At 42.6% G+C, this 12,049-nt stretch overlaps 1 protein-coding gene across 1 annotated transcript; it reads right to left on the bottom strand.

The window, feature by feature from the left end:
* Window positions 1-5,546: 5,546 nt before the first annotated feature.
* On the bottom strand, window positions 5,547-8,073 carry LOC121541134 (proteinase-activated receptor 3-like). The gene is made up of 2 exons (XM_041850113.1): window positions 7,891-8,073; window positions 5,547-7,198 (listed from the first exon to the last, which is right to left on the bottom strand). Exons 1-2 carry the CDS (start codon window positions 7,955-7,957, stop codon window positions 6,105-6,107), a joined length of 1,161 nt encoding a protein of 386 aa, XP_041706047.1. The 5' UTR covers window positions 7,958-8,073; the 3' UTR covers window positions 5,547-6,104.
* Window positions 8,074-12,049: the final 3,976 nt, after the last annotated feature.

Genomic DNA, 12,049 nt, shown 5'->3' with positions numbered 1-12,049 from the left:
CTCCGTGAAGTCCATCTTGGATTCGAGACGTCGGATGGGGGGTCTCCAATATCTAGTGGAGTGGGAGGGGTACGGTCCGGAGGAACGGTGCTGGGTGCCGAGGAGAGACATTTTGGACCCGTCTCTCCTGGACGGAATTCCATCGTGGGCACCCGACGCACCCTGCTCCGCGTCCTCCTGGTCGTCCCCGAGGCCGGAGTCGGCGCACGTCTGGAGCCGCGCGTCAAGGGGGGGTACTGTCACGGTTTCGGCCGAGGCTGCCTCTCTTCCTTGTTCGGGCAGGCTTCGGCGTTCGTTGTCTCCGGAATACTAGCTGCCACCGTTGTATGTTTCATGTTCGTTTGCTTTTGTCTGTTTGTTGTGACACCTGTTTCTCGTTTAGCGTAATTAGTGTCCTATAAGTTTCTCGTTGTGTTTGTCTAGTGTTGTGTGTTATTGTATTATTCGCTGTCGTTGTGTTGCTAGTTTGTTGCATTCTCGCTCGGTTGAGCTTCTCTCCACTGCGTTGGAGCATTTTTCGCACATGTTTAGTGCGCCGTTATTTTGTCGCCTTCGTGCGTAATTTAGCCTTCGGGCAAGTGAGTTTATATTTTCCTTGTTGGAAATATTACTAAAGTATTTTGGACTATACTTCGGTGTCCTGCGCTTGATTCCACCACTACACCCACCTACAGCACTCTTGACACACTCGACCTGTGTGCACCGACGTTGTAATCTGTCATTCATAGGCTAGGTTGTAGCAACCTCATGATGGGTATAGGGAAAATTCGAGTATCATGTAATAGCCTAAACATATCGCTGTTACATTGAACTGGGTGAATGAAATATGAATGACAGTCATCCAATATGCTGTAATAGAAATAAGGCCATGCTCATGAAAAAAAAATCTTCCTCCCTCATCTTAACCCTTGTGTGGTGTTCATGTTTTTGTTATTCACCCAATGTTTGTGGGTCTGATGGACCCACAACATTGTTGGGTTTTTAAAACAATACAGCCATAACAATTTACATAAAAATACTTAATACTTAGATGTTGACTTATATCAATTACAAGCAATATAGACAGCATACATGGTTAATATTAGCCTTTTACCTCTGCTGATCACATTTATCAATAAAAGCACTATTCATTTTCTTTATCATCAAATGTGATTTTTGTAAACAAAAATCTATTATAATCAAGACATGGATGGAATAAATCATGTTAATCTTGAAAAAATATAAATGAAACAAGGTTTTCATCACTATTGATGTTTATTGTTTTGAACTGAACAAATTGGAAGGACAAATTTTACATACAGTATTTTATGGAAATGATAAATGAGCCCCATTGAACACAAATTAAGGCCGGTCTACACACCACATGAGGGACAGAGTTTTACTGTGTGTGTGTTGCAAATGTATTTCTTGCACTTGATGCATGTGTACTGGTCTATGTGTCTGGTATATGGTCCTCTGTAGCTCAGCTGGTAGAGCACGGCGCTTGTAACGCAAAGGTAGTGGGTTCGATCCCCGGGACCACCCATACACAAAAAATGTATGCACGCATGACTATAAGTCGCTTTGGATAAAAGCGTCTGCTAAATGGCATATTATTATTATTATTATTATTACTGTGTCTTCCTGTCCTTCTTGAGTCCACACACATCGCAGCGCTTCTTCTTGTTGCTACCGGCTGCAATCTAGAATGATGAAAACACTTAGTTCAGGAATTTTACTAACATCTCACTCACATATATAGTTACAGCAGACCAAGGTAGGACACACACACATGCAACAACATCACTCACACTTACTTCCGGTATTGGAGTTGTTGGTTCTGTGGGTCGGGTGGATGGGGCACCAGCATCCTCCTCCTGAATCCTCCTCATGATGGCTGCAGAAGCTGGGGTCCTTGGGATATGTTGCCTCCTCTGGATTTGAGGTCTTACCAATGCCTTGCCCAGCTCCTCGAGAAAGAGCCGTCTCCTCTGGAGCTTCCCTCTGTTCCAATCTAGGTTCAACGCCATCCAGATGACAAACGCGTTGTACGCCGAGATGTCCAATATGTTGAAGAATATCACAAGTGGCCAGCGTAGGGTTCTTCTTTTGCAGCTGTAGCCAGTCACCAGCTTGTCTAAATTGTCCACCCCTCCTTTTGTGGCATTGTAATCCATTGTAATTTCTGGTTTTTAATGTTCCTGGCTACAGATTCTCCCATCCCTATGCAACGTACTCAAGAGTACCACATTTTTTCCTTTCTTTGGCACGTAGGACACTAGGGACGTGTCGGCCGTGAACACAAACTTAGAGGAATTGATAGGCCTATTCCGTGTTTTCAACAGCTGAGGTGGGAGCTCTGGCTTGTTTTTTTCGTACTGTTCACACCATCATCAGCTTCCTCTTGAGGAGCTCCTGTCCCAGCTTGTGCGAAGTAAAAAAGTTATTGCATGTGATGTTGTGGCCACGGAGTCCCTGTGTCACGTCCAGGACAACCCGCATCCCTTGGTTCTTCTCAGGGGCTCCTCCATCTGGCTTCCCCGTATACACTTGCAAGTTCCACGCATATGATGAAGTAGCATCACAGGCAGCCCAGATCTTGATTCCATATTTTTCGTGTTTAGATGGTATGTACTGCCTGAAGGGGCAGCGGCCCCTAAATGGCATAAGCTGCTCATCAACAGTAACGTTGGGCCCAGGGTTGTAAAACAGGGGAAGGCGGTCCACCCACTTGTCCCACACTGACCTGATTGCAGCTAGCTTGTCTCTCTGCCGCCGAGCTGGTCTGGTGTCTTGGTATAATGTGGAAGCTTTCCAGAGACATTGTTGCACGGGACAGTTATCTGCCATTTTCTGCATCCCACAGGGATTTTGTAGATTCCCCACTGGATCTGAAAACACCAGCAAGGATAAGAACCCCAAAGTATCCATCTCTCTCCAAAAACACACCTTCACTCCAAATTAGTGCAGTCCAGAATGATTTTCTGGATGGTGTCTGGGATGAACAGTTCAAAGGAACACTTTATGTCCTGCGCATGAGTAACGATCGTACGCGTCGGCCCTGGTTGCATCCTTATCACATTGGCAGCCATGTGGGGTGGCTCATTCCTTGGGCAAGAAGACCATTCAATTTTACCATATTTCTCCTCCTGCAGGCTGCTGATGAGCTGGTTGCTGACGGGCTGGTCCTGGGGCTGGCTGAGGGTCAATCTCATCCTCTTCTTCCAACTCACTGTCAGACTCCGAATTGACAGAGACATGATCCTCATATTCGGAAAATCCTTCATCTTCCAAAGTGGAAGACATTCCTTCCACACTAGCTTCTCTCTCTGCAAAAAAAAATTCTAAGGCCCTCTGAGCAGAGATTATTTTTGCCATATTGATTGATTGTGGTAAGGAGCCACACATGCAAAGCTATTTATTTGTTGTGTCCCTCCCCCAATTTGGGGAAGGGAGACAGACAGGTTCTTGGTGCTATGTTGAAACAGCAGGCCCAGGGAGGAGGAAGACAAAGTGAAGGCACACAGCAAACCTTTTTATTTCATTTTTATTTGTTTACACCTACACACACACTTTTCCACACTTTTATTACCCTTGGATCCAGTGGACCCGAACACCACATATGTAATATAAATGTGTAGGGGGGTGCACAGTGTGCACTCAATGAACATGTGTTATTTTACATGTGCTTCACAGAAAATGAGCCACGGCCAATGAGTCTCAGGTTGAAAAAATAATTAATTGTATCATTTTTATTTTAGTGAACATTGAAAATGGGTCCCACAGACCCGAACACCACTTAAGTGTTCATCTTAAACGGCACTAACCGCCACTAATATGGGCAGTACCAAAACAAATTATCTAATGATTCTGTCTCTTCGCAGCACAATCTGCAGAGCTGTGATGGTTGTATCCCCCGTATATACAGTATATATAACATTCTATTTTTTGCAATAATTTTGTATAATAATTTCAATTGAAAACTCTAAAGTTTTGAATCCGGCTTCGTTTTGTGTATCAGTTCATAAAGCATGTGCCATGGAATCGTTACATCAAAAATCTCTTCCCAACTATTTTGCGATCTGTATGGCACAGCTGTCAATTTTCTGGTTCTAAACTGGTATACTTTTTTTATTATTACAATTTTCTTTAACCAATTTTGGTCTTTAATGCAGGGCCGACAGACAAGTTCCTTACGTTCTCCCTCATCCACTTGCCTCTTCCATTTTTGCGGTAATGCTGCAATTAGTTGGTTGTAATTTTGGATAGAGCAGACATTTCCATGTATTTTTGTTAGCTGCATGTGTGACATAACTCCACCAGTCCTATTTATGATATAATTTATAAAGATTATGCTGTTTACATTTTCTTTTTTTAGTTTAACCATAATATTTGTTGTAATATTTGTTCTGTCTTTTCTGGTGGATTAAACTGCAATTGCAATCAACTATGGCTTGTTTTAAAAATAGCGATACATTTAAATGCATGTTGGAATATATTTTACAAAACATTTCCAAATACATTTTTAAATCTATGCCAAAATACATTATTTAATGTATTTCAGAATATACTTTGAAATACATTAAATACATTTTCCGATGCATTTCAATAATAGTGTTTAACATGATTTTTGAATGACTACCTCATCTCTGTACCCCACACATACAATTATCTGTAAGGTCCCTCAGTCAAGCAGCGAATTTCAAACACAGATTCAACCACAAAGACCAATGCTTCACAAAGAAGGGCACCTATTGGTAGATTGGTTAAAAAAAAGCAGACATTGAATATCCCTTTGAGCATGGTGAAGTTATTAATTATACTTTGGATGGTGTATCAATACAGCCAGTCACTACAAAGATACAGGCGTCTTTCCTAACTCAGTTGCCAGAGAAAAAGGAAACCGCTCAGGGATTTCACCATGAGGCCAATTGGCTGTGAGTTTAATGGCTGTGAAGGGAGAAAACTGAGGATGGATCAACAACATTGTAGTTACTCCACAATACTAACTTAATTGACATAGTGAAAAGAAGGAAGAATAAAAACATGCATCCTGTTTGCAACAAGGCACTAAAGTAATACTGCCAAAAATGTGGCAAAGCAATTCACTTTTTGTCCTGAAAATACAGTAAAATGTTATGTTTGGGGCAAATCTAATACAACACATTACTGAGTAGCACTCTCTATATTTTCAAGCATAGTGGTGGCTGCATCATGTTATGTGTATGCTTGTAATCATTGAGGACTGGGGAGTTTTCAGGACAAAAAAAGAAATGGAATGGAGCTAAGCACAAGCAAAATCCTAGAGGAAACATGGTTCACTCTTCTTCCCATCAGTCACTGGGAGATGAATTCACCTTTCAGCAGGACAATAACCTAAAACACAAGGCCAAATCTAAACTGGACTTGCTTACTAAGAAGACAGTGAATGTCCCTGAGTGGCCGAGTTACAGTTTTGACTTAAATCTGCTTGGAAATCTATAGCAAGACCTGAAAATGGTTGTCTAGCAATGATCAACAACCAATTTGACAGATCTTGAAGAATTCTGTAAAGAATAATGGGCAAATGTTGCACAATCCAGGTGTGGAAAGCTCTTAGAGACTTACCCAGAAATACTCACAGCTGTAATCGCTGCCAAGGTGATTCTAACACTTATTGACTTAGGGGGTTGAATACTTATCTAATCAAGATATATTAGTTTTATTTTTCATTAATGTTTTACAAATGTTAGATTTTTTCTTCCATATTGACATTACAGAGTATTTTGCGTAGATCTTTGACAAAAAATGGACAATTAAATCTATTTTAATCCCACTTTGTAATACAACAAAATGTGGAAAAAGTCAAGAGGTGTGAATACTTTCTGAAGGCACTGTATTTACATTTGAAATACACTCTGTAATATATGTTGGAATTCTCAGTCATAGATAGGATGCTCCGATAGTCAGTCACATGTTCACAGTTTAGATCTAGATTGAGGTCTCTGACCCAAATTTAAGCCTGATGTTGCGGTCCAAATTCTAATCTAGGTTACCTCACATTCAGGTGGGGATGCTCGTGGTCTTCCCCTTGAAGCTCATGGAATAAATGTGGATTATTTTGTTAATCTGATCCAGATTAAGATTCAGGTGGAGATGCTCAGAGGCTTCCACTTGAGGGTCATGAAGTGGAGTTTGGATCCGGCTGATTTGGACATGAGGAGGAAGAGGAATGGGTCCAGGCAGGCATGCAGACAGCACAGACACACTGCCACGTTGAAGTAGCCGTAGAAACTATCCTCTTCGCCCGCCAACAAACGCACGTAATGCAGGAAGTGGAGAGTCCCGGCGGGGCCGAAACATGCCACGAAAATCAGAAACACCAGTGAGCTAGCCTTGACATACAGCGCCCAGTCGTGGTGAGAGCAGTTGAGTTCTCTGACTATCCATGCGTAACACACAGCCGTGACCACCAGGGGGACTATAAGACCCAGGAAGGTCAGGCCCAGCTTGTAGTAGAGCAGAGGAGCATGGGAGCTGTAGTCCAGTGGAAGTACATCATGGCAGGTGATGAGGCCTAGCTGAGGGAGGTGGTAGCTCTGCCGGACCAGGAGCTCAGGTATGACAGCAGCCCCAAACACCCCCCAAACAACCACGCTGGCCCAGATGGTACAGGCCCTCTTGGGGAGGCTCTTGTAGAGAAACGGGTGCACCACGGCCAGGTAGCGGTTGACGCTAATACAGGCTAGAGTGTGGGCCGAGCAGTACAGGTTGCCATAGAAACAGGCTGTGACGATGCGGCAGGCAGTCTCGCCGAACACCCAGTGGTTGCCGTAGAGATGGTAGTGGGCCTTGAAGACGAGGGAGAGGAAGAGGAAGAGGTCAGAGACGGCCAGGCTGCAGTAGAGGATGGCCGACGACACCTTCCTGACTTCGGTGGCCACGGCGAACAAGATGGCGGCGTTGGCCGGGATCCCCACGACAATGGCCAGCATGTAAACACTGGGGATGGCCCACCTGCTTAGGGGGCCGGCGAGGTACGCCGCTGTGTCGTTGCCTAGCAACCTCAGCGCTGGAGGCATAGGAGCAGAGGCAGTGGGGAGGCCAGGAGAATGGGGTGCTTGTTGTGTCTGTGTCTGTTGGCTGGCATTAGGGAGAAAGACTTGGATGATTTTTCCTTTAAATGTTCTGGGAATTACCTCTTGAGTGATGTTCCTCCTGGATTTCCTGGCCCTTTTCCCTGGGGAAGGACATGAAGGGAGGGAGACATTAGGATTTGGTATCATAATAACTCACACTGAAACTACACTGAAGGCTATTCAAAACAGCTTTTGTTGTTTGTTTTTCACGGACGATTTCATTTATTTGGTTAGGGGTGTTCATTTACATAGGGATACATAACAAGTGACAGTAAAGAATTGAAAGAGAGAAACATGCAGGAAAAATAACAATATGCATTTGTTTTCCAATATCCTAAAGCATAAAGTCAATTTTGTAAAGTTAAGGTATTTTGACTTAGTTTAATATCTATGGCAATGAGAAGAGCTGCTGACATGGAATGGCCTCAGGTGTTAGTCAAAGGTGTGGTTTTCACTCTAACATGCTGGAGAGATAGTGAAACCTATATCTGTACAAGGAAGATTAGTCACATCCTACACAATGCTTTGATTCAGTGATTCACATAACTACTGGGTAAAGATAGGTAAGTTATTGCAAAAATATATATTTCATAGTGATAAACATTCAATCAAGTCTACAAAAAAAACGTATTATAAATCAAACTTGATAAATCCCACAGTTGGCTAAATAAAAGTGAACAAACATCTGTACTAAAAATGTCCTAAATTATTAGATTAGCATTTTAATTTCAAAGTCTTTCAAGAAGTATTACTTTTTGATCAAATGTCATCAATAATATGTGGTTGTCTTTACCTTTGGATTGAAATGACACATCCAGCAAAAGAAAAGAAACCAATAAAAATAGCAAAAGTTTCCCCATTGCCACAGTTTATCTGAATAGTCCTTTGAAATAATAAACTTTAGCTATCAACAATATAGGCAGATCTCTCTTGATATCAAAGCTAGGTCACATCTCTGTCAAGAAGTCTCTCTGTACTTCTGTTAAGGTTTTCTCAGTGAGTTAAATCAGAGAGAGGAAGGCGGAGCAATAGGCTGTAGAAAAGTATTTGGCTAAGCTATGTCATCCTGGCAGCACACAAAAACCTGCCACAACCTGTTTGAGCCTAAAGAGCTCTTTTGAAGACATTGCATCTCTAACATACTTTCATTGCAGAATTTTTTTTCAAACATAGACATACATTTGCCTGGAGTTGCGCCAACCTCTCAGTGAAGTTTTATTGATGGGAATGAAGTTTACACCTGCTAAAGGAGTAGGTCTATGACACTGAATTGAACCCCCACTCTTTTTGAATAGAGATCAGATAAAAAAAATGAGAGAACTACTCTATTGGTTTATTGATCAAGTCACATGGGCTATTTAGTCAAACAGAGGGTAACACTCTAGTAAACTTCAGTTTGATGTATGATATTTTCTTAGTAAATATGACTCCTAATACTCCTAATACTGAATCATATACAGTGAAATATATGACGTGGTAAAATAGCCTACATTTCTGTCTATATTTTCTGTTTGTCAGTGTGACCCTTCAGTGACTTTTTCAGCCAGTACAGGGGACTGCAGAGTGAGGAAGTAAATGCCTTTCTGAAGCCGATAAGAAAGTCTGAACAAAAGCCTTTCTACTCATATTTCTACATATCTTTAATCGTTATCTTCACATATCTTCTGAGGGAACTGTTGCCTACAGACTGTCACGTCTCCTCCCGTTGCTCCCCTCCGGTGCTCTGATTCGCCAGTCTACTGAGCCACCGGTCTGAGCGCACTACCTCGGCAACACCGGAATGGAAACCCAACGCACCCTAATCACCTCCAGCGCACCTGCACCTCATCATCTCATCACCACCCCTATTTAGCCCTGGAATGTTCTGGATGATGTTGTGTGTGATTGTTTAGCTTCGTGTCGTTTACTCTATCTTTGTTATTTCTCTTTGTCATTGTTAAGTAAGCCTTGACCTTGTTCATTCCTGTGTCTGTGTAGCCGGCTCGCTCTGCTCGTTGCCGACTACTGCGTTGTGTTCCGGTGCACTGAAGACAAGACACTGGCGTACTTGAAGGCACTTTATTGTGTACAACCCTCTCAATCTGTTCAACATCAAAGAGAGAAAATGTTCAAAACTCTACCCTCGACCAGAATCCGCCTCTCCCAGCCGAGTACAATGCAGACTCAATATAATCACATTCAAAAATACAAGGAATAAAATACAACATCATTGGAAAATAAACATTGCATCTGGTGTATATCTTATGTATGTGTCATATTCATGTTATCTCTGCCAAAAACTCTGAGCTTTTAGCCTTTACATTAATACTGTGCAACATGACATAAACCATCTTTCAAATAGGTAATACATACAGTAATATGCACGAAGCAACATGTAATCCTTCACATTTGAGCTTTTCAGTGCCATTAAACACTAATCAATACATGAAAACATTTTAAATGAACACATTTTTAACCTGATATAGGGAATACATACCTGTTCAACATCAAAGAGAGAAAATGTTCAAAACTCTACCCTCGACCAGAATCCGCCTAACATAAAAAGAACAACGTGAGCTTCATACAAGAGGATAGAATGATGATTGCTAACTTACAGCTAAACAGAACACGAGGTTAGCTAAGTTAGCAATTTCTCAACTCTCAAAAATGTCTAAATTCACGACACAGCTTGATTAAATGTACGTACACTCATCATATAATATACATACAAGTTACTATGTGCACTGAAACGTTTTAGTTTTAACAGGTATATCAAGTTTATGTCACGCCGAAGTGAATACATACCTCTCCCAGCCGAGTACAATGCAGACTGAGAAAAGCATGACCTCCCTCCGCATATAACCAAACCAACTCTAGAGGGCGCACTTACACAACTAACTCTCCCAATATCTGTAGACTACACGAAATGCTGAACAATACAATATTTTGGTGAAATCAACTCACAAAATAAAATAAAAAATAGAAAATGAACGGTTGCAAAAATCTGTAATTCTTTGACCTGTTACATTCACCCTCTTTAATTTCACCAAAATCCTTCACACTTCGAGGGTGGAAAATAACCAAAACATATAGAATAAAACTCTTGTCCACTTGGTCCAAGATAGCCCTGGGACTCCATTTCCCATATACAGCGTATAAAGCTACTTACAAAGTAAGTTAAAAGAAAACAGCAGTTGATCAGGCTACTGCCCCTTCTAGTGAATATGATGCCTTATACATCATATGAAATCTTGGAACACTTTCCCTCCATTATGAACATCTCATGACTCAGGTCATACTACTGGTAATAAAGAAAAATATCTTAATCTCAAAAATGTATCTAAAATAAAGAACGGAAAGACAGTGACCTTCTGACTCCTGTAACAAAACCCTTGGTGAGTGGTTTTTGCACCATGTTCTCTATCAAGCGATCGACTGCCTTAACAACCCTGCCAGTACGTGTTCTGACAACCTGACTTTCAAACCCTTGTACTTGAGGGGGTATCTGACTATCAATCAGTGTAACAGGTGAATTGACGTCCGAAGACCCTGTCTCATCTAAGTCAGGAACATCAATTGGGGCAACAGAGTCAGTGTCAGTCATGTGCAAATCAGGGGGGGTCACTGGAATCCGACAAGTCTCTCACAGGTGAGTATTCATTTTCCCCTTGGCCTCTGACCTCTTTAGACTGGGCTCTCGTGGGTGTCAGTTGAACAGACTTCCTGGACAGAGAGTGGGCGTCTCATTCTCCAACTCAGACTCATCAGCTTCTCCAATAGACTCAGAGTCAGAGGATGCGTTTAACCACGAACATGTACGGTCCTCAGAAGCATCTACTGCTAGGCCACTCAAAGCATCAACAGAAGGAGGCTGAAACTCACTGGCCACATCCGAGGCAGCTCCATTCGTCTCTTCATCGCTTAGTTCTGGCATGGGCAAGAAGCTCACGTCCAACATCAAATTCCGATGAACAACTTTTGTTTTCCCACTTTCGTCTCTGACTTTGTAAACGTGAGTCTGAGGGTTCCGGTCTATGATGGTATACATAGTGGCTTCCCACTTATCCGCTAACTTCCTCTTCCCTCTCTCTGCTTTATTAGCTAACAAAACTCGGTCGCCAACGTTCAAGTGGGTTCCACGAACTCTCTTGTTGTAGCCATCAGCTTGATGTTGCTGTCCTTTCCTCGCATGCTGCTGAGCTATGTCGGCAGCCACATGGAGGTTCGCCATCAGTTTCTCTGCATAGGTCTTATAATTCACCACGACTGGATCCCTCAAGACTTGTTTGAAGACCATGTCTACTGGGAGTCTGGGCACTCGACCATACATCAAATAGAATGGAGGATATCCAGTTGTTTCATGAGTGGTGGCATTATACGCAAAAGTCAAAGTCTGTATCTGTTGGGCCCAGTGTTGCTTAGCTGTCAGGGGTAGGGCACGCAACATACTGCCAAGTGTCCTATTGAACCTTTCGGTTTGCCCATTTCCCATGGGATGGTATGCTGTTGTGTGTGTTTTCTTAATCCCTGTGAGGCTGAGGAGTTCAGCTATGAGTTTGCTTTCAAAATTGGCCCCTTGATCAGAATGTATTCGCTCTGGGAAACCATAGATGCAGAATACGTTATCCCATAACTTCTTCGCTATTTGCTTTGCAGTTTGGTTTACGCAGGGAAAGGCATGAGCCAATTTTGTAAAGTGGTCTGTTATGACTAACACATCGACAGATCTTTGCTTAGAGTCCTCAGCACTCCAAAAATCAATGCACACCAGCTCCATGGGTGCCGAAGTGCGAATGCTCTCCAAGGGAGCTCGGGCAGCTGGTTCAGGGGTCTTTGCAAGGATACAGCGTTGGCAGCATTTCACATATTCCTTGATGTCTCTTCCCATTTGCGGCCAGAAGAAACGCTGTCGGGCGAGGTGTGCTGTCCTAGCCTGCCCTTGATGCCCAGCGAAGTCATGCACACCAGCGAGA

This window comes from Coregonus clupeaformis, chromosome 27 (genome assembly GCF_020615455.1).
Source record: "Coregonus clupeaformis isolate EN_2021a chromosome 27, ASM2061545v1, whole genome shotgun sequence".
NCBI classification, from domain to species: Eukaryota; Metazoa; Chordata; class Actinopteri; order Salmoniformes; family Salmonidae; genus Coregonus; species Coregonus clupeaformis.
The sequence above is the reverse complement of the archived record's forward strand: the minus strand, read 5'-3'. Positions and strand labels throughout refer to the sequence as shown.

What these genes read in the sequence shown, in the direction of transcription:
- LOC121541134 (XM_041850113.1), bottom strand. Translation starts at nt 7,957, where the DNA reads ATGGGGAAACTTTTGCTATTTTTATTGGTTTCTTTTCTTTTGCTGGAT. An exon ending in TGTGTCATTTCAATCCAAAG is followed by an intron (nt 7,199 to 7,890) that starts GTAAAGACAACC and finishes GTCCTTCCCCAG; the next exon opens with GGAAAAGGGCCAGGAAATCC.